The 27,935-nt window shown below is 42.8% G+C and overlaps 2 protein-coding genes across 3 annotated transcripts; one reads left to right on the plus strand and one right to left on the minus strand.

The window, feature by feature from the left end:
- Positions 1 to 460: 460 nt before the first annotated feature.
- cbll1 (Cbl proto-oncogene-like 1, E3 ubiquitin protein ligase) lies at positions 461 to 9,631 on the minus strand. The gene is made up of 6 exons (XM_079183563.1): positions 9,524 to 9,631; positions 8,433 to 8,597; positions 2,978 to 3,084; positions 2,584 to 2,667; positions 2,427 to 2,500; positions 461 to 1,794 (listed from the first exon to the last, which is right to left on the minus strand). Exons 1-6 carry the CDS (start codon positions 9,534 to 9,536, stop codon positions 786 to 788), a joined length of 1,452 nt encoding a protein of 483 aa, XP_079039689.1. The 5' UTR covers positions 9,537 to 9,631; the 3' UTR covers positions 461 to 785.
- A 1,564-nt stretch (positions 9,632 to 11,195) lies between these two features.
- ppp6r2a (protein phosphatase 6, regulatory subunit 2a) lies at positions 11,196 to 27,930 on the plus strand. 2 transcript variants are annotated; one of them, XM_079183654.1, is made up of 24 exons: positions 11,196 to 11,577; positions 14,089 to 14,258; positions 14,840 to 15,094; positions 15,696 to 15,882; positions 16,333 to 16,470; positions 16,836 to 16,901; positions 17,015 to 17,127; positions 17,718 to 17,831; positions 17,919 to 18,045; positions 18,198 to 18,350; positions 18,858 to 19,082; positions 19,192 to 19,256; positions 19,733 to 19,848; positions 19,919 to 20,031; positions 20,636 to 20,716; positions 20,813 to 20,910; positions 21,513 to 21,570; positions 21,753 to 21,880; positions 22,004 to 22,173; positions 22,297 to 22,441; positions 23,251 to 23,339; positions 23,482 to 23,677; positions 24,736 to 24,843; positions 25,664 to 27,930. In XM_079183654.1, exons 3-24 carry the CDS (start codon positions 14,868 to 14,870, stop codon positions 25,710 to 25,712), a joined length of 2,766 nt encoding a protein of 921 aa, XP_079039780.1. In that variant the 5' UTR covers positions 11,196 to 11,577; positions 14,089 to 14,258; positions 14,840 to 14,867; the 3' UTR covers positions 25,713 to 27,930. The 2 variants fall into 2 exon arrangements, with proteins under 2 accessions (XP_079039780.1, XP_079039781.1); XM_079183655.1 differs by having other exon boundaries at positions 19,946 to 20,031; positions 25,664 to 27,929.
- Positions 27,931 to 27,935: the final 5 nt, after the last annotated feature.

Raw genomic sequence — 27,935 nt, forward strand, 5'->3', positions numbered from 1 at the left:
GTTACCAAAAATAAATGCATAACATAAATGTACTTTTTATAGAAAACAAGGATACCAAACAATTTGGCATAATGCGGTTATAAATGTGTTCATTGTGTTAAATACTCCACTAATGTGTAGCAGGGTTCAAACACTGGGACTAGCCGAAGGTTTATTAAACAGAAGCTAAATTTATAGGCTGAGATAAACAACCATGGCGTGTGTTAATCTGACTTTGACTGAAAAGCAAACTGACAAAAAACTCACAACAAGAATTATAAAACCTTCAACCTGGGGACGTAAACTTTGAAAGAAGTAGAAGAAGAAGAAGAAAAGAACCAAATAAAGAAAGCTTTGAATGTTAAATGCTAATTATTGTTCTCAACAGCCTCCATGGCGAACAAACCAGCTGGTGAGCCTTCAGTCATATCAAACAGAGATGAGATGCACATCTGCCATTAAAAATTTATTGAGACATAGTTGGCGTCTTTCAATGTACAGTACATATGTGTGAATTCAGCTGACATATATACAGAAATATTTACCATAAGCTATAAAAAAAAAAAGAAAAAAGGGACATTGCTGCTCCTCTCAAAGTCTATTCCAATTCAACTGTTCAGCGGGAGGTTCAGTACACTTAACTAAAATGTGCAGCACATACACATTTGCCTTTTGGGGGGGGGGGGGGGGGGGGTTGTCTTATCAAAATGAAAGTCCTAAAACCCTGAGGTCTACTATCACATTATTCAGACGAGTGGCATGGAACTGAATGAAGCAGGCTGTTGCCTGTTCATTCAGTTGGCAGTTTACTGATAATAAGGCCGGTAGCGGCCCTGATCTGGGTGGTGAGGTCCAGGCATCTGGCCCTGGGGAGGGCCCTGCATTCGTGGTGGTGGGGGCCCTCTCGGAGCAGGCCACATCCCGGGACTGAGCCCTCCTGGCTGGCTGAAAGGGGGACTGAGGGTTCCCTGGTCTTCGGGGAACTGCTGCATTGAGTTGGGGTTGTAGTGATGAGGCGGGGGGGCGTTGACTGGGGGGCCACTGTGTTGTGGTGGCGGTCCTGGGGGCGGGTGATTCATATAGGGGGGCATCTGGCCCATGATGTGCCCTGGCGGCGGAGTGATTGGTGGAGGAGCTGTGGACATGGGGGGAGGAGGGGCCTGGTTGTACACCATGTGTGGTGTACCGGAGGCCTGGGGCGGGTGCTGCATGGGGTGGCTGATGGGAGGAGGCGGGGGAGGTGGGGGGCCGAAGTGCTGCTGCGGTGGGGCCATCATGTGGTGAGAGTGGGACACTACAGGGGGCTGACCAGGATAGTCTCCCGGGTGGTGGTGTGGTGGCTGAGCGGGACCCGGCCCACCAGAGAGGGGCTCCCGAGAGGAAGAGTCATCTTGGATGGGCACGGTGATGAGATTGCTATGCTTGCGGGTGGTCACCGTGGAGATACGGAATGTCTCGGGACCGAGAACGGTCGGGGGCGGGGCTTCGTGGGCTGTGGGCGGGGGCGGCTGACTGTAGGGGTCGTGACTGCTGTGCTGGAGCGGGTTGGGCAGGTGAACGTGGTTCTTGGGCAGGTGAGGCGGATGCACGCGGAAACGGTCGGAGACCTCGGATTGGGGGGGCAGGTGCACGGGCTCCTGTCGGCCGGCAGACGACTTGGCCGCCCTGATGTGGCGGTGGTTGACGTGGGCCTGCAGGTCGCGCTGAGACAGGTAGGTGCGCTTGCATCCAGGCACGATGCTGCACATGTAGAGGGAACCACGTAGGCTCTGCTCGATGCGCTGCACCGGGTCTGTGCAGTTGAACATGGTGAGGCTGAACACAGAGCAAATAGAACTTTAAGCTGCTATACAAGACCATCACAAATTCTATATGTTATTGCTTTACTTTTTACAAGGTGCTTAGAGCTAGTGTTCAGAAGTTACACAGATCATAAACCCATCTCTTATATCCAGTTCATATTGCTGTGAAAACATCTCCTTCAAACAACTGGACTTGTTAAGTTTCTCACCACATACGACATTTTATATGATTACAATTGAACACATCATGATGATGTTATAATTTACTTTCTCCCAACATTCATTTTTACTGAATAGAGCATGAATGCATCATAATGTAACTCAATAGAATCGCCATATGTTAGCGGTTAGCTCAGGTGCTGCCAACGTTATAATCTCTCCTCCTGCCCATTTAAACAAGGACTTGTTCACAATGAAGCGCTAGCAGGGTGACAGTAAAAGCATATTTCACACTACGATGGTAAAACTGTCTTTAATCTGCGTGTGTAATTAACATGTGTGTGATTACAGATCAACTAGTCCGTTACACCACTAGCGATTCACCACTCAAAATCCTGCATTTATAATAAATGATGTCAAAACTAGAAGGAGTTGCCATATCCACTGAAACACATTGAAATGTTAAAATGTCTCCAGAAATCTCACCCAGGGCACATCTTATCTCCTTTCTTCTCATGAAGCAAAGCACAGTCATAACAGAACACATGTTTGCAGGGGATCTGAGGAGTCAGAGAACAAGAGTTACACATCAACATTCCTGTGTCTGCCTGCAGAGAAAGGTCACTTCAACGATAATACGTACCATTCGTCCATATAGGTGGATAGGAAGCCCACATTTATCACAAAAGTGAATTGGTACTTCATCCCTTTCTCCAATCAAATTTAACTGTTGAAAAAAGAGGGAGAGAAACACCGATAACTACCATTAACACACAATCATTTAGAGTTACTTGGATACAATTAGGACCACTGAGGATTTGTCTACTTTTTTTGTTTGCTCAAACTTTGAGACTGAATCTGAGAACACCGGGAACACTAGGAAGAGAATTGTTTAAGCCCGATATCAGGAAAACGTTTGATGGTCTGGAGGGGAGACGTCATGTACGTCATGAAAGACATCAGTGATGTTTGTCATTCATATCTGTCTAAACGCTGCAGCTGCCTTTGCATCGTTTTACTCCCCACAGGTGCTGTACCTTATAGTCCCAAAACAGTGCCTGGGGGAATCTCCTCTGAGTTGCGAACACATCACCAGATTTAGCTCCACAATCAAACCTCTCCTCCTGCTTAAAGCCAAAGTTATCTGTAACACACAAGAGACAAATATTAATGATGTAATGCAGAAAAACAGAGTCTAATTCAGTTGTTTCCAAAGCAGTGACCAAGGACCCTAATGAGGCTGTACTCTCTAGAACAGGGGTGTCAAACTCGTTGTTGCTCTGGGGCCGCATCGGCATCATGGTTGCCTCCAAAGGGCCGGTTGTCGGGGGGTGCTGCTGCCACATACGCTGGTGGAGGTGTGTGCGCACGGATCGGGGAGTAAACACACGGGCCGTATGTTTGACACCCCTGCTCTAGAATATAAACAACTAAAATGTATTTCTTTCTTGGAAATCACACATCAAACTGTTTGAGGTTTTGACATGATACACTTTAAAGTGTTATTGGAAAACAAGGCAGCCTTAATTGGAGATACTAACCCTTAAAGAGAAAATCCCTCACATATGTGGATGTCTAATCACTGTTAATACTGTTAATGTACGTGGTAGATTGAAGCAATAAATTCCTCAGAGTGCACTATACTGACATGTAGGCACTGCTGGCACGGCTCAGCAAGCAGGAGAACTCAGCTTTACTTGGTCAATACAGCATTTACATCAACATTGACTGGAAGTTCACATAAAAGGTGGCGAAGTCCGTCACAATGTAAAACTGCATTTGATACAACAATTGAGGAGACTATTATAGTGTGCAAGATCTTCTGAAGATTATTTGGCCTGAAGTCAAAGGTCAATTCTGGTCATGATGGGTGATACGCTGGCACCCTCTGGTGGTGCAAAGGTTAACTGCACGATGTCGCCACATAGTATAATATAAAGAACTAGCTTATAGTTACACTGTTTTATTATTCTAATGAACCTGTGAGTGAAAGAAGAGTAGTGGACAGGAAAATAGGAAAGAGTCAGATAAGGAAGAACTGTGATACGCACCTATTCCTAGAATCTGATTTAATTTGTCTCCTTTATTTTAGTTTGTACATATAATTTTATCTCTGTCGATCTTATTTAATGTAATTAGGGCCCGAGCAACCGGGCCATGAAGGCCCTATTGAAATTCGAATACACATAGTACACCGGGTGCATATTTGGGGGACTTAATACTCAAATTCACCAAATGTTGCACACTTGTCAGGCCTGGTGAATATAGCCATCTGCCATAGGTTGCATATTTGTGTGTAAAAAATGGCTCTCTAGCGCCCCCTACCAGTTGGACCGGTGACGCCCCTCGGCCAGTATGTCCGATTGACTTGAATTTCGACACATGTCCAAATCTGCTAGATCTACAAAAAAGCCTCTCAGATCTCTAAGCTCCGCCTGCTTAGATTTTCCACCATTTTGAATTTAGTGAAAAACACATTTTGCAAACTCCTCCTACACACAGTTTGATTGCTACAAAATCTTCTGTGGATCATTATTGGATCTACATCATCAAAATGTATCAAAAGCTTTTTGATTTCTCTTTGCGTTGACAAGATATGGACCAATGAACTTCTTAGGGGCGTGGCTTATATATCAATACACAACTTCTCAACCATTTTTCCTAAAATCACTAAATTTGTAGGATACGTGCACATTGCATCCTGTAACGTACCCTGACATTTTTATTTCATTCAACCACTAGGGGGCGCTACAGTAAACCCGGGATGTGCTTTTTTTTGTCACTTTTTGCATATTTCAGCCTTCGTACTTTAACGAACTCCTCCTACAAAATATATGCGATCGACTTCAAATTTGGTCAGGATGCTCTTAAGGCCTTTGTGACGAAAAGATGTCAAATTCGTGAGTTTTCATGCAAGAACCTTGACGTGGCGGCCATTTTGCCTCATTCGGCATGAAAAAGGAAGTTGTTATAACTCCAAATTCCATAATTCAATCTGCACAAAACTTCTTATGCATGATGCTACTTCAAGCCTGAACATACTTCAATGGAAAACATTTCAATAACTCATAGCGCCACCTACTGGCTAAAGGAAATGTCACATTTTATATACTTTTATTTATTCCTCCTAGCCAGGTGACTTGATGAGTCTCAAATTTGGTAAGGATAGCCTTAAGACATTGATGATGCATCTTCATGAATATTGTGAGTTTACGTTGAACACTTGCCGTGGCAACGCATCATTCGCCATGAAAAAGGAAGCTGATGGTTTAGTGGCTTGGGATGCTCAAAAACTCATGGAACTTTGTACAGGTGCCAAAGGTCATTGGAAGAAATATTTTATACGATTTATTTGGCTTGGTCGTTTTAAATTGCCTCTATAGCGCCCCCTGCAATATTTCAAAAGAGCAGCCCCAGCACTACGTTTGCGCTACATATACGACACTTGGTAGGCACATGTATCCTATGGAGATTAAAATTAAGTCTCTTGGGACCATGCTCTAAACCAGGCATGGGCTAACTACGGCCCGCGGGCCATATACGGCCCGTTGGGCTTTTTAATCCGGCCCATCAAATATTGGTACAAAATTGTCCAAATTATAGTAAAGACCGCATTCATTTTGCCTTTTTCCTGCAATACCCGGCGTTTCAGTTGATCCCACTAGATGGCGCACTCCAGACACAATTGACCTTTGCTGAGGTCTGGTCCATTCTCTCTAGATCACGCCCACACCCGCGTTCACTACTTGATTGGTTCTTAGCAGTCACGACTGTATTTCCCTGGTTCTTCACATGTCTATCACGTGACCCGTACCCGGAAGCTCACAAACAACAACAGCATTGATTACTGATCGGCTACCAGGTTAATTCAACATGGACAACTGATTGCAGGTGTTACTGACCGTGTTTGTCTTTACTAGCAGCTGTTGTCCAGTAAAAGTCTGCATTATTACGGAGGAAGCAGCTGTTAATGGAGCGATTAGCGAGCAGCGTGACCAGCGGCGTTATCAGCGCTATGGAGCGGACGTCTGAAGTCACGGTTAGCGGCTTTAGGGAGGATGATGGACACAAAACGGAGGACTTTCCTGTCCTTATTAATGCTTATTTTGTTCTGCACAACTATTGTGAAGTCTGCAGATAAAATGTAAAGGAACAAAACAGTAATTGCTCTCCAGTAGGACAGAGACTTCAGACACCAGCAGAGCTACGAGTGAGAACAGACAACGAAACGAGTGAGACGTGTTGACCACATTTATGGATCCATAATCTAGTATATGTGTAAGTGTTGATTTTAAAGTAAATTTGATGTGCGAGAGAGATAGATCGAGCAAGACCCGCAGCGCTGTAGCTAACGTTAAGTCTGAAAAATAAAACTTCTAAAACTTTCCACTAAATGTGTCTGAGTTCATAGAGGAAGATTTTAGAGAAGATTTAGAGAAGAAGTATCAAACACGACCTTTCATTATTAAAGACTACTTTATTACTCTGTCGTATTTTGTTTAGCTAAGCAACCAATCTACTTCCTTTTACACGGCACCCACATGCCCAGTATACGTGAATAGTCACGGGATATTCGTTTTCAGGCATTTTAGTCTGGATGGAGATCATTTCTAAAACGATGCTGAAACGCCGTGTTCAACTCCCTTAAACTGGATGAGTTTTATGTTTCACTAAGCGAAGTTAAGTTTCCAAACATCAGGAGGATGGCACAGAGGATGCTGGTGTTGTTTGGCTCTACCTACGTGTGTGAGCAGACGTTCAGCGTGATGAACATCAACAAATCACGTCACAGGTCCCAGTTAACTGATGAACACCTCAGATCTGTACTGAGAATTGCCACAACCAAACTGACACCAAACGTTGATGCACTGGCAAAAAAGAGTGACCAACACTGTTCCCACTGACTAGTCCTGAGACCCCCAGTTAAGAAAATCCAAGTAAAACAAGGACATCTAAAACGTTGCTCATTACATTAACTGCTAACACTTTTATTAGAATGGTCATATACATACATACAAGTAACCACTAGGGCCGCAACTAACGATTATTTTAATAATCGATTAATCTGTCGATTATTTGTTCGATTAATCGATGAATCGGATACAAAAAACAAAAAAGCATTAATTTCCAACCCTGAACTGACAGTGCACATTCACAGAGCAACACATCTTCACAAAGTGCACAAACAGGTTGAACATCCCTGAGCTGTTAAAGTAATTATTTAAAAAATAAGTGGACTAATATCAGGAGTGGGGTTCAGCGGGTTTACCCACGCCTCTCAGTGAAGGGTAGACACGCGCTGATCCATCAGTGAACGGCTTTTTCAGGCCGATAAGCCACGCCCCCTCTCCGGCGCGATGCACGCGAATGAACACAAATAGTCCCCGGAGATACCGGCCGCGTTCATCGCGTTCGTCACGTTTGGTGTTCACACACCTGTGTGAATAGGTCCCTGGCGATTGCGACCAAACGCGAGGTCCCCGGCGGCGGTGGCGCGAATGACGCGAAAATAATACAAATTGCGTAAATCAACTTCCGGTGTTGTCATGGCAACGTTTAAACGCCGGTCAGCGTCAGCTACAGAACCGGAGTCCTGTTCCGTTATTCACTCAAACATCTCCGCCACTTATTGAGTGGCGTAATAATCGCCGACACAACGAATCGATAATGAAATTCGTTGCCAACTCTTCTAATAATCGATTTTTATCGATTTTATCGATTCGTTGTTGCAGCCCTAGTAACCACGGATCAAACCGCCAACATTGTGGTTAAAGAACGACTGACCCACTGAGCCACAGCAAAAGTCTTTGTTGTTTGTGTGAGTACTGTCATCGTTCGTTTGTGCTCCACTGCAAGCCAAATTTTCACCCAGTGGGACAATAACAAATTGAACTGACATATGTCAGAACAGGAGAACTACCATCACTGACTGAAAGACAACAACAACACTATCTTAGGGTGCTTTCACACCTGTAGCTGGGTTCATTTGATCCAGACTTGGGGGGGGGACGACGACGACGACGACGACAAGTGATACGTTGATGCATTTTAGTTCTGATTCATGTTCACACTGACATTTTACCAACGAGTACGAGGAGTAAGCATGAAGTTCTACAGACTGAAAGGTAACTTGTTGATTGGACAGTTTTAGCGATTGTCATCCTGCATCATCAGGACCATCACGATCAGTAGATGTATTTATTAGTTGTTTAACTTTTGAAATCACATGTCTGCTATCATAAAGTCCTGTGGTTGGTTAGTTAGCTTTCACACCACAAACAAAATGCACCAGAGTCCACTTGGAAGCGTCCTGAGACTCAACATTTCAGGCGGTCTAGGTTTAATTGTTTGGTTCGCACCAGGGCTCGATTGACAGCTTTCATATCAGCCCAAATTAATCATACTTACGGGGAAAACAGGCCTGGGTTTGTTTAAACCGAACCAAATGGTTTAGGTGTGAAAGCACCCTTAGCTACTGCAGAATGTGCCTACCGTTTTCTCCACCCTCATTTTTAGATGGCCGGCTGCTGGGTCTCTGGGTGCGGGGCGGAGGTTTGCTCCTTAAGGGCTGCTTGGATATGAGTTTAATGGGGATTCGTCTGCGGACATCTGGGCCACCCAAACTCCCAGATCCATCACTTCCTTGAAGATCATTGTCTGCTGGGGAAAGAGGTAGTACACAAAACACTGCTTTAGAGTCTTATAGTCTAATTATTACAAAACTATACAACATGTACTCAAAGGAAATGACAACAATTAGTCAGAGGTGCACCCGTTTGATATGATTTGTGTTAATGATATTACATAATTAAAATGACCAGTGGAAAACGAGAAATGCGACTGAATAGTCGATTTTTTTCAATTGGCTTTCAGGTAATTATGGTCCAAGTTAGGATGTGCAACAAGCACCGAGACCCGGCGTGTGACAGAGGCACCTTACAAGGCTCAAAGTTAATTTACAAAATGACAAGTCCTTATTTTGCTGGAGAAGAATCATCACCATGATTGGGATATAGCAAGAATGACACACTCAAAGTTAGTAACATCTGATAATGTCTAGTAACTTTGGGTATAAGTACTTTCACTGGTTAATGCTGAGTACTTTCACTAAATGTCAGCAAACGTTCTTAAGACATGCAATTAGTTGTGTCAGCTCTTAGCTAACGTTAGTTTAATTAGCATTATGCTAACGTTGAGCAAGTCAATCGAAGCTAGCGGTTACGCCTACCAACATGTGGAAATTAAACGTTTGCCATTTAATATACGGTAGTAACTGTCTAAACTTGTTGTGAAAGGTGCATGTGACCTTACAGGTTCATTTATAACTTAACGTTAACTTATTGTGGGCACAAGTGTTCTAGCGTTACTCCATCGCTAGCTAGTTTCTAGCTAACGTTAGCCTGAACCACGCTAGCTTTAACGCTACTCTGGAACAACATGTTACGTCGTACCATAACAGTGTAGGGAGCGGATGATGTGTCGTTATTTGAAGAGATGATACAACAACAAATATAACTGCGAGGTAAAATTATATCACATTAAAGAAGTTTGCTAATGTCCGCCCTACTCGGTATTTGGCTTACCGCTTTGGTCCATGATCCAACGAGTGAACACAATGCATTGTGGGATAGAGAAGGCAAGGAGAATTTGTGAGGTGAAGGGAGAGGAAAGGAAGGAACAGAGGAGAGAAGGAAAATAAGAAGGGAGGTGAAGAAGGTGAGAGATGAATACAATATCAAAAAACAATAGAAAGTAAACATTTCCTATCAGGAGTAGGAGGTAACCTCTGAAACCACAAACTCAAGGATATTGTTTATCATTCATTGCTGATATAATATAAGGACTTAATCAGTTATTAATACATTCTGCTGGGGATGAATGGTTTTTTAAAGAATAAGACTATATCACGTAGATTTAACATTTAAAACAATCTTATAAATGAGAGGAGTTCCCGCTTTCATGTCATATGGAACATAACACTTTATTGTGAAATCTAATCACTATTCATTTTGGAAACCATGTATCTGAGTTTAGGTGGTTTGAATTTCCCTCTTTCAAATTTCCAAAAGGTAATTTCAAGTTATGCATTTTCAAAAATATTATTTGTTTAGAGTACACAAATTCAAATATTCAGGTTGCTCAAAAAATATCTAATTGTATTGGTGACCCTCATAATGTCATATAGACCTAAAAAACTAATATGAAAATGTCAAACTGTAAAATCCAGGCTACTGGATAAACAATCAAGCCTGAATGGAATTGATCAGACCTTTGTGACTGGAAAAGCACCTGAACTTGATTCTGTTTTTTTTTGAAATGGCACTACTTGGAAATCTTCATCTGACAATTTCGAGGAGGACATCATATATTCAGATGGGTTTTCAAGGTAATATATTTCAATGCTATTCATTTAGTGCTATTTAAATTGAATCATTGGGGTTGAATTTCACAATTGGGTATTCAGTTACTTATACACTAATAATTACAGACTCCATACTAATAACTTGTAGAAATGTGTAATTATTTTGTAATTATTTATAAATAAAATTATATAATTAAAGAAATATTTATTTATTTAATCAGTGACGATATGATTGGCGACTGCTGCCAAAACACCTTGCCTTTCAATCCACTTCACCCAACTTAAAAAATATATATTTTACTTTGCAAATCTGCCTGCCCTGATTATCTACTCTCCCAAATGTAGTCCACAATGTGTAATATATAAAGTATATCTTAATACTCTTAGTTTAGAGGTCAGACTAAGCAACAAAACACTCTTGTCAAAGTACCTCCTCATAGTGAGCACTACATTTATTATATCTAACTTAATGGCACTCAACAAAGAAAAAAGCTAGAGTGGAGCTTAATCTTCATACATTTACAGAAAACAAACGTATAAATGTATTGGCTATGATACAATGCAACCCATTGTGCAATTCATTTCATACAGTATTTTCATTATTTGAAGAAATAATTGTGACCCAAATTTCTGTACATTGGAACCTACATATCACATCTTAGAATTGTGTTAAAACTGTATAACATTGTATAGTAAGAATACCATAACATGGTACATAGGCACATAGGTCCCTAAGGAAACATTATTTTAGCTGAATTTGACATGTACAACAGTGTCGCATCACTCAGTACTCCAACATGCTTTGCTGTGTTCAGTGTCTGAAGTCAATGCTCGTGCACCATGGAGCTCTACTGCGCGTTCCCGTAACCATGTCGCCATTTTGATTCGAAAAATATGACTGAGTTTTTCCTGCTTTGCATGCTAAACTTAGCCCCGCGTTTGAATTACTTTGTGCGTGAGTACGAATCATACACTCTATCTGAAATAACTGCTATTGTTATTAACGTCAAGTAGCCATTAATGTTTGGGAACTGTTTATTTGATAGACTTCAAAGCCACATTATACTAACGTTAGCTAAGTTGAGCTAGCTAACGGTAGCCTGTCGCAGACTGACCCCTTCTTCAAAACAAATCACTATTCACAGGCTAATATATGTAAGCTAACACAGCTAGCTCATAGTTAGCTGGATAGCTAGTGACTTAGAAGCTGGCTGCTGGACGGACAACTCCAGTAACAATCTCATACAAACGGAAGGAATAGCAATTAAATCAAAGGTAAGTTTTGGACAGATCGGCATGAGTTTGAGCAACGAGCTAACGTGAACTCTGCTACTGCATCGACAAAGTTGAGTCTAAGTTGAAGAGCTATTTAAGTTGGCTAGCTGAGCTCAGTAACGTTACACGGTAACTGTAAGTAGCTCATTAATATTAGCTTACGTGCTAAGCAGGGGGAAGGAGGAACTAACGTAAAGTTAGCTAAATTGGTTGCTCGCTTAACTTTATGTCTTAAACTCGCCAGTTAATAGTAAGCGTGGTTTAAGAAACTAATGTTGGCTAATCGGCTAACGTCGCCGTAGGAATCGGTTTAGCTGTCCGATTACTTAACGCTAGTTAACGTAACATAGTCGATAAGTTATGTTTAACAGTTGTAGCTGATCGACATAAACGTAACTCATTTTCTCATCGATATGTTCTTTACAATACTGCTGAACTTTAAACGTCGTTGCTGTTTGGTAACTACCGAGCTAGAAGTTGTTTAAGTTGTTCTTCAGTGCAGCCATTGGGAGTTAGCTGAGGCCAACAGCGACGATCTGCTGGTTTCTAGGTTCATGTTTAAGTTACTTACGGGTGGATAAAGAAGAAAGGGACCGGTGCTTAAACGACAGCGGTGACGTCTGTAATTAGCCGTAAAGTAAATCTACCGTGTGTGTTTTTTTAATCTTGTATTATTTGTTAGTGATGTCTCTACTGGAGTTGAAGTAAACAGAAATCTGAGCTCCTACCGCGAGTCAGTTGATGTGCACTTCATGCCAAAACTACAGTAGCTCAGTTAAGCGTTAACAACACACCAGCGTCTCTCTCATTGGTTGACTCTTAATAAAAGGGGACCCCCTTCCTTACCTACCAAAATATTATAAAGGAGTGATGCAGATACATCATTTATCATTAGCTATCACATGTTAGAAAATAGTCAAGTGCCCATCTCAAGTTATCAAAGTCTGAAGCAATGGCTTATTTAGTTTGACAGCCAACAAACCCAAAGGTAATCAATAACGTGAATGGAAGAACCCCGGGACCTCTTTACATTTGTGAAGCAGTATACAAACTACAAGTGAAGTCACTGGCTTTTTATACTCATCAAGAACTCTCAGTAGGTTGGATGAGAGACAGGTCTGTCCACACCATTTTACAACTTCAGTGCAAGTAAGCAGCAACAGCGTCAAACTGTCCTCAAAAGTGCACCATTGCAGATTGTTAGATCGTTTGGTAGTGTGTGTCAACATGATAAACATTGAGTTGCCACCAGTTGCATCTTTTACATTTACATTTAGCAAGTAAAGGAGCGTTCATGTGAAAGTGTAGGGGGAATTTCCTTTTGTTAGATTTCACTGCTTTTTAACTTGCCTAATTACAGAGTATTGTTGGCTCATGACATCCACATGTATGCCCTCAGTGTGTGCCATTGTTCCTCTTTTCAACGTCTAACTGTGCCAGTAGACTGTTTTTGTTGAGGTTGCCTCTGGTGGGTTCTATTTTGGATGTAAAGTCAAGCATTTGCTTTCCTGCTCAGTGTCCACAGGGAGCGTTCGGCGGGTTATTATTGCACTTGTGTACTCTGTAAATGTATGCCAGATGGACGCTGCTGCATGTGCATGAAAGGGTCCTCCTCAAGAAAAAAAAGGGAAACAAAAAAGGAGGAAGCGCTTCGATTTCCCCCTTCAGTTTTACTTCCACGATCAACAGTTGATAGCATGTTGCTCTGAGAGACACGTTGGCTTCGACGAAGCCAACAGATGTACATTTTTGTTTTTCGCTGCTGGTGTGTTGGGTTGTCTAGATTAACTGCCACGGTAACCACACGAGGAAAAACAAACTAAACATGCTTGCATTGTCACAAAAGCATCAACTAGCTATGCTTTGCTGGACTAAAGTTTGTAGAACTTTGATGTTCCCAAATGTTAAATTATTTTAAAGTTGAATACTTGAATACTTTTTTTCCTTCCTTTCATTGAAACTGATACCACACTGATTGAAATGAAGGAAATATATAAATCCATGCATTTGTATATTTCACCATTACGTATTATACTATGAAGAGTTCTAGATGTGTGATGTATAGTTTTATGTAACTCTGCTATCTTTTTTGACTACATTTTGAGGAAAAAAATTGCATGTTTGAAACATTTGTTTTTGCACGTTCACAACATAATAGTATAATGATAGACCCACTAAAACATATGTGAAGTTATTGTACAGGTTAATATTGGGGATGTGTGCAAAATAAATGTAGCCCCTGACCCATGCAGATAACATTTAAAATATTTTTTTGTACATTTTTCTTAAATGATATTGTTGCAAATAGTAGGCCTAAATAAGAAAAAAATACGTTAATCTGTATATGTTTTTAATGTGACTTTGTTTAATGGAACAAACTCTTCCTCATGTTTACTCTCACATACAGCACTTATGCAGATCTGAAATGATGTCTGAATAGTATTATTAACAGTGTAATTTCTTCTAAAGTCAGTTGATGTAATAATGTCTGCTGTGTTTGGTGTGGTGCAGGTTATGGTGAGCCTCTCAGCGTCTCATCTCCTAAAGAGGCCTGCGTTTTAAGAGGAGCCCCATGCTGATAAATGCCAGGCCTCGCCACACTCTCTGTCGTCTGCACAAACACAAATGCCTGCCTGCCCGTGGGGGAGGTCTGATTAAAGATATCCACATTTCATCCACTGGTATGTGTGAGCATTTTACTATGTGGCATTTTTGTAAGTGCACAGTCCATGACTACATTTACCGTGACCACAATAATGTAACTGTTGTCCTTATTGTAAACATAGTATTTTGAGTGAACTGGCTACATGAGTTGCCAATAGATGTATTCAATTCCTGCTTTACGTTTAAATTCTATAGAGCACAGCTAGATTAGTGACTGAAGATGTCACTTCCACATTACATCACAGCACCAGTTACCCTCCTGTATTTAATAATAGCATAAATGGGAATAATCCATCTTAATTTGATCATAATTGCTTTTTACAATTATTTTTATTTAATGAATGCAAACATCGTCTGTGATATAAAAGGACTTACAGCAAGTGATAGTGCTGTCTTGTTGTTCCAGCTATTATTGGTTTAATCCTTTTACCGTATATCTTTGTTTACATCCATCTCTCTCCCCTGCTTCCTTCCCCACCTATGCCTCCACTCTTCCCTTTCCTACCCCTTTCTTTTGTTGTTCTGGCTACTGCTGGGCCCCCAGTTTCCCCCCACCCTCCTCACCTCTGTGTTGTTTTTTGCCTTTACCTTCCCTCAGGGCTGTGTCCCCCATCCCAGCAGCCACCATGTTTTGGAAGTTCGACCTGCACACCACCTCCCACATCGATCAGCTGCTGGACAGGGAGGACGTGACGCTGAGAGAGCTGATGGAGGAGGACGACGTCCTGCAGGAGTGCAAGGCCCAAAACCGCCGGCTGCTCCTCTTCCTCTCCCAGGACCACTGCATGCAGGAGCTGGTCAGCCTCATCACCACCGAGCCGCCCGCCGACCTGGAGGAGCGGAGCCGTTTCAAGTGAGTCTTCAGGGCCACAAAAGATGATGATGGGGACTAGTGAGGGGTTCCAGGATAACCATGTGAATGGTGAAAAAGACAGCGTGTGGTTATAGTCAGTGCCTTCATTATAAAATATTATCAATACAAGGCAGAATTAATGTTTTTATTTTCATCAGATAACTTGAAAGAGTTCTCATGCAAAGAAGACACTAGATTTAATCAAATGAATAGAAAACTATAAAAGCCTCTGATAAACCAGAGCCAGACATCTTGACACAATAATTCATCTCTTTTCAGAGTTTTCATTAGACTGAGGCATCAGGGCAGTATTTTAATCAATCAGATCTTCTTCTTGTTAACGATGTGGTTTTAAATGTATGTAATGTCCTTTCATTAGTTTTTGAGTTGTAGCTACTTTATGTGTTCAGTACTCCTTTCTGCTCAGATTTGATTTATTTTACTTTGTTACAAAGTTCACTGCTCTGGTCAGTGAAATGCTGGACGGGAACCATTAAGATTAGGTTTAATATAATCAACTCTTTTGAAGTTCCACTTTAAAATGAGTAATTGCACTGATGACTTCTCCTCATCGTCATTCTGTGTCACATTCTTTTGTAAGGTTTCCCAACGTGGCTTGTGAGCTCCTGACATCAGATGTGTCCATCATAAACGATAAGCTGGGCGCGGACGAGTCTCTCCTTGAGGTGCTCTATCACTTCCTGGAGCAGGACCCACCCCTCAACCCGCTACTGGCCAGCTTCTTCAGCAAAACCATCGGCAATCTCATTGCCAGGAAAACCGAACAGGTATAATGGAAATGGTTGTGGCTTGAGCAACGGTGTCTTAATTTGTAATCAAGCAATCAAAAGCACTGTTAATCCATTGTACTGGATAGTAAAACACTGATGTACAGTAGGAAACAGAAGTGTGGTGTTTTGGAAAAGATGTTAAAAATCCCACGTTCAGATTCACCCAGCTTGGTGCTTCTACGTGGAACCAAAAATATTGAGCGCTTTGTTTTGTTTTGTGGGCGACTGTGGCTAAGTGGATAGCAGGGCCGTCCCTCCCTTCAATCAGGGGATCGGCGGTTCGATCCCCGGCTCCGCTAGTCGCATGTCAATGTGTCCTTGAGCAAGACACTTAACCCCCAAAAAGTTGCTCCTGTAACTGTGCCTATGTGTATGTGATAGAATCTGAATTGTAAGTCGCTTTGGATAAAAGCGTCTGCTAAATGACTGTAATGTAATGTTTTCCAGGTGATTACCTTTCTAAAGAAAAAGGAAGGCTTCATTGGTCTGGTGCTGAAACATATTGACGCCTCTGCCATGATGGACCTGCTGCTTCGCCTCATCAGTTGTGTGGAGCCCGCCCCCTTAAGGCAGGAAGTCCTCCATGTAAGCGCTACTGTACTTCCCATGAGTAAACACCAGCCTTTAAAGGTTCTCCATACGATATTTCAGAGCATCAATACAGCAGCAAACAACTCTTGACTATAAAAGATATAGTGGAGTAATGTGTAGTCACTCTCTCTCTGTGTGTGTGTGTGTGTGTGTGTGTGTGTGTGTGTGTGTGTGTGTGTGTGTGTGTGTGGGGGTGGGGGTGGGTGGGTGGTAATCAGAGCTTCTCTGTGCCCTGTTTACATAGCCGGGACGGCCGCATGTGCATGTGAGTCTGTCACCATGTTCAGAGGCAATAGATATGCACTGAGTTTCGTATTGAGCACATTTTAAATTAACACCGTTTGTTTTTTCCCCCCAAGTGGCTGAACGAGGAGAAGTTAGTACAAAGACTCACAGAGCTCATCCATACTGGCAAAGATGAGGAGGTGAGTGTCCTGTCACCATGTTGTCATGATGCTCTCTATAACTCTGTACACATGCATTAACATTATTTAAAGGCGTTAATGAGGATTTTCTAATTCATTGATTTACGTTTCAGAGACAATCAAATGCATCCCAAACGCTTTGTGACATCATCCGCCTTAGTCGAGACCAGGCCAATCAGATGCAGGAGAATATGGAGGCCGACCCACTATTGGCTGTACTAGAGTCGTAAGTTGACAAAGCTTTTTGGTTTGAGTGCGAGGAGGAAGTGTCCAGTGGCTGGTGGTGTTTAGAGTGAGTGTATTGAAAAACCTGGCATTTATCTGGCTGCAGTACACTAGAAACTAAATAAATACATGGCACCGGATCGGCTTTGATGACTAAGCTAGTCAAACCCTCTGCTTCCCATCTGCTGTTGGTTAATGGTGTCACATAATTGGCAGGTTCTTTTCATGTGTTTTTTGTCTTTGACTAAGTTTGACGGTAGACGTGGAAAGAAGTGAGCTCTTACATGTCGACACAAGCAAGGATTGTAAACATACGGAAACACTCCGATGTCGTCCATGACTCCCAATGTGCAGCACAGCGTTCTTTAAATGCTTGCTCTGTGTGCAAGGCTTTGCTGGCACAGCCTGTTTGACAACAGTTTTGAGTTTGTGTCCTTCGTAATGTGTCCTCGGTGTACAACACGTCACCCATGAGTTTCCACACATTAGTATCAACAATAGCAAAGAAATGCTATATAATTTCCTCATCAGTGTGTCAACGTGGTCTAGTTTGGGTCTTCTTGCTACTGAGATAAACCCATTGTCTTTCAGGCAGGAGAGTGTAGCGGGGCTCCTCAAGAACATGTTTGAGGGGGAGAGGAGTGAGGCCTCCATTGTTAACGGAACTCAAGTGCTACTTACCTTACTGGAGACCAGGAGGTCTGGGTGAGTCAAAATGTTTCCTGTCCAGTTTTTCACTGTCAGCTTTGGGAGCATTCATGTCTAATGTTTTTGTCTCCTTGCGTGTCCCAGGTTGGAAGGGCTGATGGATCTGTATTCTCAGGGTTATGAAAGGTCTTACACTGTCAGCAGCAGTATTTTAAATGCCATTGAGCCCCATTTAAAGGACTTCCAGCAGCTTCTTCTGGATCCCCCCAAGGTAAAGCTGTAGAGCAGTGACGAGTCATGAAGCAAAATACATTCTAAACATAGGCACTGTTATTAGTATTTGATTGACTTATTTTATAGCATTGACACTCTGGGTTCTTGTGCATCAAAAACAACATTTTGCTTTTCACATTCCCTCTGCAGAAAAGTGCAATATTGACGACCGTTGGCCTTCTCGAGCAGCCACTGGGGAACGCCCGCCTTCACGTGGCCCGGCTGGTGGCTGCCCTGCTGCAAACCAGTGCCCCCAGTATCTGCCTGGAGCTCTGCAATCTTGCCACCATGGACCTACTACTGGTAGGCTAAAGCCTGGCTTGACTCTGCACATTGAAACTCTGTAGCTCCTCTGCCTGAGCCCTCCTACAATTTTTTTTTGGGGTTCTATCTGAAAAAAGTTGCGTCAGATTTTCACAAGGTTAGTCGTGAGGCAGGGGAGCACTGATTACCTAATCACACCACCTGACCAAAGGGCAGTGGGTGGGGCTTATTTGCAGCAGGCTCATATAAGACCATCGAGCTTTGTTTGTATTGCAGCAGATGGGGGGATTCAAACCCTCCTGTTAACCAGCATGGAGTCACTGGATAAGTCATCTCTGGTCCAGATATTACCACCACTCTTGTAAATAACCATGTTAGCTGATTCTGAGAAGGGCACAGAGCCATGTGGTGTTAAAAACTGACATTAGTACATATTAACATCTGTATGGGAGGTGTCCAGTCAATTCAGGGCCGCTAACAGTTCTGTCTCTCACAGGCTTTCACAGCGTGTCACCGACGTTGTTCTCCATCTCTCTCTCTGAATAGGATCTGTTCTTCAAATACTCCTGGAATAACTTTTTGCACTTCCAAGTGGAGCTGTGTGTGGCGGCAATCCTGAGCCATCCTTCCTCAGAGGAGCAGCCCAGCCCAGCCCTCCAGAACCACGACGGGCAGCCTGCAGCATCCAGCCCTGAGGTGCAGGAGGAGGCAATGGAGACGGGCAGGACCAGTGACCCACACGCCTCCATCCACAACGCCCTCATAGCACATGTAGGTGGCTTTAGCAGCTTGACGTCCTGACTTTGCCATCAACACAAAACTTTCTCTTTCTGAATTATTCCCACACTTACCTTCATTCTGTCTTTCTGTTGAACCTCAGCTCTTCCAGAAGTGTCAACTGGTACAGAGGATCCTTGACGCCTGGGAGGAGAATGATAAGATACAGTAAGGATCTCTTTTCATCCAAAGCAGTGTGCTCACATACCCATTTGTTTAAAAACAGAATATAAATTACATTTATATGACCCCCAATAACCATAACCTCAATGAAAGTTTGTCAAAATTACGTTTGACGACCTGGACTCAACGATGAGCCATGAGATATATTTTGTTTTGGTCATAACTCGAGAATTCTTATAATTGACAATTTCACACACATAGGATTACATTTGGGACAAACATGGATGTAAACTGTAACTTGACAGTTGGTGGAGGCTAAAACTGTGAGGCGCTAATGCTAGTTGAGTGTGATTAATCTATGCGGCAATACTTCGATTGGTAACTGTTTCTGATCTGAACCTTAACACCATGGCTCTTGGATCTCAGCAAACGGTTTGCTGCAACATCAGTGTATTACAGATTAGTCGTGACAAGCATAGTTGTGGTGTTGTAGTGAACTTAATCGTATTTGTGAATCTCAGGGGTGAGGGCGGCACCAGGAGAGGCAACATGGGTCACCTGACCAGAATTGCCAACATGGTGGTCCAGAACCTGGAGAAAGGACCAGTACAGGCCCAGATCACTGACCTCATCAAAGGTGAGCAGATACTGCTGCCGGCCTGATGCTGAAAATGAGTTAACAGAAGTGGAGTTAACTGAAAAGTTAGTGAAAATGAATGTCCCTGTGTTCGCAGAGCTGCCAGAAGACTGCAGAGGTCGCTGGGAGAGCTTCGTGGACGAGACGCTGAGAGAGACTAACAGGAGGAACACGGTCGAGCTGGTGAGACGTCACTCAGCAGCACTTGGGTCCTTCTGCATGCAAAGCTTTCTTTTAATTTCCTCTTCTCTCCCAGTTTTAGCCCGCTGAGTTCAGAGCAGCCAGTTAATCAGGACAGGACCGAGCAGCCCAGCACAGTGTCAGAGCAGATGTTACAGCTTCTTTTCAAATGTCATTTAATAAATCTAAGAATACAAGCAACAAAAGTCTGAGGTGTTGTTTTAATTGATGAACAATCACTTTGAAGATTTAAAGTGAGGTCACAGACTGTCTTCACAGGAGGAAACTGAACTCTGCATTTTTATAATTGCAGACGGGCATTTGCATTGCAAGAAAGTGTATTTGCTGCATGGAATTCAAAAAGACCTTTAGGATGCATCTTGATGAAGCCTATGTAGGCTGAGGCCCAGTGGACTGTAGGATGATGCTCTTGGTGTAACTTGAAAAGAAACTCATTTGTATTCTCATTTTTCCATGAGTTTTATGTCAAAGCACAAATGCTAGCATTTGTTTTCTCTTCGCTATGTTTTTAAAGTATTTGTTATTAAATGTGCAGCATGATGTGCAAATGTGTCCCGTATAAAGTTTACCAAACCCTGTCCTGCAGGTCAGCACCCACAACATGCACTCGTCCAGTGAAGACGACGACATGGAGAGCCCCTTCCCCAACGACCTGTCTCTCCAGCAGGTAGGGTAGACGCCACCATGGAGACTAAGTAACACACCACTGTTACTTTTCAAATGAAAAACATATCCTTAAGAAGTTACCCTTTGACCTTCCCAGGCCTTCTCTGACTATCAGATCCAACAGATGACTGCCAACTTTGTGGATCAGTTTGGCTTCAATGACGAGGAGTTCAGCGAGCACGATGAAAATATCAAGTAAGTAGTCAAAGTCTCACATGGCTCGTTGCCCTTCTCAAAGTTCACCCCAAAATCATAAATACACTTTGGTCCTCTTACTTGCAGTGATGTTTAGCAACCTTGATTGTTTTGGTGTGAGATGGCTCGTGTATATAGTTTGGAGCTAACCGATACTGCTAGCTCACCTAGCACCACTGAGCTAACGTTACAGCTGAGCCGAGAAAGATGACATTAATGTCTACATCTCGCTCTGTCATGAGCCTCTCGTCCATCAGTAGTTCCATCATATTAGAGAGAAGATGTACATCTCTACGACTTATCTAACACTTGGCAACTCACACCAAAACTATCTAGATTGATAAATAGAACTACAGGGAAGAGGAAAGAGCTCAGGCTGAACTGTCCCTTGAAGGGTTTGCTGCTGGGCGTCGAATCACTCTGCATCCCAACCTGAACAGAATACCTCCACACCAGAGCTCAGACACCGTATTCATTCTCAGTTCAACTATTTGATGTGATGCTTGTTGTATTACTTTAATACTTCTGTGTAGGTGTGTTATTCTTTGTTGCCTAACCCGTTCAGTTGTTGGCTAATATTTTAATATTTTCTCTTTCCTCAGCGCCACATTTGACAGGATTGCCGAAATAAACTTCAATCTAGATGCTGATGATAATGGTGTAAGTGTTTTGCTGTTGTTTGGGTCTTAATTAGAGAATGTGAACTATCAAACTGAATCTGCTCTCACTGTCAGTGATGTTTATATAGCAGTTACTACTACAGAACTAGCTGCATATTGGTAATCCGTCTAAGCATGGTCACATAGACGACAGACTGACTTCATTCAAATATGTGTGTGCAGGCCAATTCGGCTGCTTTTGAAGCCTGCTGTAAAGAGAGGATACGCCAGTTTGATGATGCTGAAGAAGAAGAGGACATTTGGGAGGAGAAGGAGATGAACTATGCAACACAAGCTAAATCCAGAACAAGGTAAACCTGGTTGTTTTCTAGTTTTCATCCCGTCAAAGCAGTTTTTAGAACACCAAGCGTTTCCGTCTTCTATCTGTTAACCCTTTCATCTCTCAACTTCTATCCATTGTCATTCTCCACCAGGTTTGGGGTCTCCCAAACCTCAGAGGAGAGCTCCAGGAGCAGCATGGAGAACGGAGGTAGGGAGCGGGACCACGGATCTGAATCTGATGAGGATGAGGACTGTGAGCAGAACACATCAGAAACAGGTCGGTCCGAGGACAGCAGCTACCCACAGAACACATCAGAAACAGGTCGGTCCGAGGACAGCAGCTACCCACAGAACACAGCCAAATCTCATGTAAACCGAGGAACTTTGAGAACAGCCTCTTGTCTTAGTTTGAAAGAGCATTTTTATTCTTTGGTCTTGTTTCCAGGTCCAGGCTGGACAGCACATTTCAGGGACTCTGGAGGGACCGCAGCATCCCAAACCCCAGCAGGGTGGGACAGCTCATCCAGGAGTGGAGCAGAGACGCAGGGAAGTGGCTGGGCCAACTTCACTGAGTTCCAGCCTTTCTCCGGGTGAGAAGCCAACATGTTGAACCACATTAGCAGGTCTGCTAGGTGATGGAAAATGTATTGTCTGCTCTCAGGGTAGTGCTCTCTAGGTGTTCAGAAACATTAGAGGCAAAGTTTCGACAATCGCTGATTCAACACAAACCCTGCAGATAAAGTTGAACACTCGCTCTTCTTTTCCACCTCTTCATGTCCTTTTCATTCCATCCAGCTCAAACATCACAGTGACACAGCAGTAAACACGAAGGACATCAGCTGTGTCTCAAACACAGCTGCTTTTTAATCCATCGGTCTGATTTGTCTAATCTGCGTGGTTCTTCAAACAAACAGGAAATGCATAAAGGACTTCAGACAGTAGTAGAGTGTACGGGACAATCTCACATTGTTTGACCTGTAGTGACACAACCGTCTCAAACCTTTGTCTAAAGTGTGCAGAGGGACAACTTCCTTCCTCCGAAAGCTTTAGAATTGCAAAAAGAAAAGGTCAACATTTAGAGAAATCTGAAAGTTTGTCCCTTTTTATAGTGGACATGTGAACACAAATGTGCTATGGCTGAAGTACTTCAGCTTCAATACTGTGAGGAAAACAAAAGCTCTAAAACGTAAAGACTATCAGATGATCCACACGACACGTTTAGTGATCATGATCTATTGAATAGCTCGTCTTTTCACACAGTGGAAAGTTGTTCATCTGTAGACTGAGGTGTGCCATTAAACAGTTGTATTATATTATTTTACGGTTTGAGTAATTGGTCACAGATGGTGTCATTCTTCACCACTTGTTAACTCTCTGCTTTCCTCTGGATTGTCTACAGTACAGAGAGTGATCCCAGGTGCAGCTCTCCTGTGGACTCGAGCAGCAGTGACGCAGAAAAACAAGCCAAACAAAACCCCGAGAAGAGTGGTGAGTGTTTCCCTGCATCCTCAGAGCTCCGCTGACAACAGCCCGTGTCTGTTAGAGGTGCACACTTAAGCCCCCGAACGGCTCATACACACATCATGATTGACAAACAAACTCATGTGTTCTGTCTTTGTTTCTGCTTCAGCAGATGCGAGTGCCTCCTCTGGAGTCTGGCCGGTGGGAGAAGGGAGGAAGGCTCCTCTCGTGGCCTCAGACAGCAGCTCCTCCGGGGGATCCGACAGCGAGGAGGACGACAAAAACGCCGGTGCTGCTCCTCCTGCCACTGCCGTCGCCTCGGAAACAGCCGGCACCCCCGGCAACAAGACAGCTGACCTCAAAAGGTTTGTAACTTTTTAGCTGGAAGCTCTGCTGACAGATGCTGAGCGGTGAAATCCTCCCCTGGTGACCAGTCCACTCTTCAGCCACACAAACAGCTGGTCTGTGAGTAGAAACAGCTATATTTGAAACATAATTACCACATTGAGGTAATGATAGACTGGACTGGGATCTGAAATTGCTAGATTCATTCAGTTTTGCCTTTTTTAAGTCCTGAGAGCTTCTCTGGTTCTCTACAGAAAGTAACAGAAGTTTGTAGCTTGACAGCTGGGTAGCAAATGCAATATTATGTTTTGCAGTCAGGGGAAAAAAATCCTGCTAATTTTGAACTATTTTTCTGACTAATAGCCGACACTCATTAACGGATCATTAACCGTTAAGATCAGTGCCTTGCATGCAGGGCTGCTGTGGTTGAACGACAAACCGGTTAAATCATTCAACACCAGCCTAGTGAATGCCCAAAACAGGCTAACTCGGGTTAGCCCTGAAGTTGGCGACAACTCTAGCACAGCCCACTTAAGGTGGAATTTTTTTATTCTTCTTACTGTTAGCATCGGTTATGGTTAATAATTAATATCCCCAGTTTTTTCGGTGCCGTGTCCGCATCATTAACGTAGCTTGGTCTTGGATGCGTGCTACACACCCAGTGTCCAAAGGCTGATCCCAGAGAAGTCCTAAACACAGCAAATTGACAAGAAAAGAGAAAATCCAGGCAGATACACGACCACACGCCTCTGTTGGGTCAGAAGTGAGCATGGAGAGGGATACTGGTATGAGTAACTGCTTTCTAAAGAACATCCTGCATATAATCCTGTAGCAATATTAGGTTAACACAGCTCCGGTTATCTAGGAGAGTGGAAGACTTTCTGATGGCAGAGTGGACGTGAATCCCAGGATGCTTTGTTTACTGAGCCCAAAATAGAATGTTCTCTTTTACTGTGGCTGACATTTTGCAGAGTCAAAGGTCAACAAAAATGAAGCACAAGTTCAAAGACACTGACTTGACTTGAACCTGAAGTGTACTACAGTGGACTAATGGGTGACGTTGGTCTGTGTCCTGCAGTGAGGAGAGTCCGGTGTCTCTGGAGAAGCTCTCTCTGTCAGATCCTCCTAAAGCGTCGGAGCAGCAGCCTGCTGAGGATTCACCCGCCACCACACAGACAGACAGGAAGTACGTGCCCTTCTGCTGACACTGTATACAAGCTAGGGCTGTCCTCAACCAAAGAAGCTCTTCATAAGCGTTTGTGGCTACTCATCAATTAGTTGATTTAGTTAAATCTTGTGTTTACCAGAGATGTGCTTATGAGTTTCTTGAAATAAGTCAAAGCATAAAAACGACATATCGACTTATTGACTAGGAGGGGACAGGACGAGCTGAGATAAGGAGTTAACTCTTTGATTACTCACGCTGGAGAAATGTAATCAATGCTACTTTTATTTGATAATGGAATTCATATTTTTAAGTTTTGGAACATTGGTCAGACTAAAGCCATTTGATCACTTTGGGCCTTAAGAACTTGTGAGGAGCATTTCTTTACTATTTTATTCAGATTAATGGAGTCAAAGCACCGCACAGGAAGTGTTTACAGCTGTGTAGCTGCACTAAATAGTTGACAGTTTTATAGGTGACGTATTTTTGTAAAGAAACCCAGAAGTTAGCATCGCACTCGCTTTCGACAAAAATTCAAATCGGATTTTTCCATTGGCTTTTGGATTATTGGCTTTTGGATTATTGCAGAAAATAAACTGTTTACCACAAGTTGGTGTGACCTGTATGTTTTGTTCAGCAAGATCATTTTCACCAATGAAACTGTCTGAGGTTTACTACAGAGAGCATCGAGTATGTAATTCAAACTTTTTGGGAATGTGGTCAGGGAGGGATGAGGGTTAAAGGCTGTGTGTAGCCGTGTTGTCACAGTTAAAGCTCTCCAGTGGCTGCTCATCCTCTCAGGTTGTGTGTTTATGTGACCGTGTTCCTCTGTTCCTAACAGAGAGGAAACGCCACCGCCCCAGGAAGTGTCGGTCAACGGGCCGGTCTGAGCTACACTGCTAACCATCAGTGACGGTGCCGTGGACTGTCAGCCTCCTCCAGAGGGACTCCTCCCCTAAATAACCTCACTGCAACTACGGTGTTTTTTTACTGAATCACTCGGCCACGTTATTGGACCTGGACACTGCCAATCAACACCAATAATGAGGCGGCGGGCCATGTAAAAAAGAATGACAAACAAAACCAACAGACAGAAGAGTGTAGAGGAATCATCTTCAAACGCCTTTTTTGATGTTGCACACGATTACGTGCGGTTTTAATGTAGCAGCGATCTTTGAAACGAGGGGTAACATCATTATTATTATTTTTCTATGTCCAGAAAGATTTCTCTCCCACTTGTCCGAAGCTGTTGGAATCCCATTGTTAGGGATTTTACATCGTCACCCCTGAATGGATAGCACAGGCTAACTTTTAATGATGCCTCAACAATAAATACTTTGGTTTTTTTTGGAAAACATTTTTTTTTTTTTCAAGCTTAAGAAAAAGCACTTATGCAGCCATTTACTGTACATTATAGCACAATGTAAGTGTTGTCCCCTCATCCCGTCTGTCCTCTCAGATCAAGGTTTCTCTCCTTCGGTTGCGTGTTTCTTTCGTCTCTGGTAGCGGTTGATGGAACATCTCCAGGTTTCTGAATGTTCTCAAGTGCTTCAGGAAGAGCGAGGAGGTGGTGGAGGGGCAGGTCGTTGAACAGAGCTCTAATAGTATTACTGTCTTTTGCTCATGTGCAATAATGTCAATTAGCCATTTATATTTAAAAATGAAATTCAACTTTTTTTTTGGTCTTTTTAAAAAGAATCAATCTAGCGCCGGAGACTTGATTTGGTGGAGTTCTGGGCCGATACATTTGGATATAATCTCAACTTGATCGTTCTGATTTTTAAATTTTTCTTTTTGGTTCTTTTAGTGCATGTATAACCGGTTCTGTTGACCTAGCTAGTGAGCTAAGACCTTCTGATTGTATTGACCTTTTAAGTTCTTATTGCTATCCCCCTTAAATCAACCAAACATTATCTACCTATATACAAATATTATCTACATTTAAAAGTAATTTTACAAGCAATCTTGAGATTACTATTGTCTGTTCCTTTTTTCTCTCTCTCCACCAAGCACTTACTCACAGGGCGAGAGTGACGCTGTGTGTGTGTGTGTGTTTTAAGTTGTAATCTTATTTGTCTCTGAGCAGCAGGATTGGAAAGAGGGCAGGTCTGGGTTCTGCAGAGCTCCGGGCCTCTTTGGTGTACTTACTTCAATCATTTGACAGCGATCAGGTTCTACGATCATTGTTAAAAAACAAATTTGAAATTAAAAGTGTCTGGTTGACCACATTAATACCAAAAGCTTTGCCCGTCTGGTTGTTGTCTTTCCACCTCTGCAAAGATCCGTCTGTTCATTTAAAGAGCCTGCACCCTCACAGCTCCTCTGGTGGAGCAGACCTCTGGTTAGGTCACGGGTCTCCATAGAAAGATGATAAAAGGTGGAACAAAGCTGTCAGGAGAGTGAGTCTGCACATAGAGAAGAGGTATACAGGGAGGTCAGAGGTCAGCCACTAAACATCACTGTGAGGTACTTCATGAATCAGACGAACTGAGTTCAGATGATTAGAAGTGGTTGTATGAGGTACTTCTTCATAGACAGTGTATTACTACGGTATATGTAGCAATGTACTGCTGTGGACGTATTTTAGACACAAAATCTATATCAGTTTAACTCTAGCTTTTATTTAGAAGCTGTTACATCATCTATGTGCTCCTCAAAGCCACAGACTCCATTGACAAAAACAGTTTTACCTCGGAACACAAGTCGCTGCTCTACTGCTGCCTACATTGTTTAGTTTGTATTATGTGACTTTGGTAAATCTGAACTAACCCTTTAAAATTCCAAAGGCACACATTAACACAGGTAGTAGCACCGACTATAAATAAGTACCTCATACAACCCCACTGGGAAAGATCTGAACTATCCCTTTAAAGTCAGGCTGCTCTCAGTACTAAGTCAGTCAGCTGAACAGCAGCCTTTTCAGGTTTAGTCCCTAAACTACAAATTGGGTTCATATTTCTGTTATTACCACTTTCCCAACCGTATCCTTATATTTATTTCTAAATTCAAGGCAGCCATTGATTTCAGTACAATATGAAATTCAACTTGTAGACGTCTGAGATAGGGAATCCATCCCAGTCAACAAGTAATAGCCTTAATAGTGATCCCGATGT

The sequence above is a fragment of the Pholis gunnellus genome, assembly GCF_910591455.1.
Source record: "Pholis gunnellus genome assembly, chromosome: 22".
Lineage (NCBI taxonomy): Eukaryota > Metazoa > Chordata > Actinopteri > Perciformes > Pholidae > Pholis > Pholis gunnellus.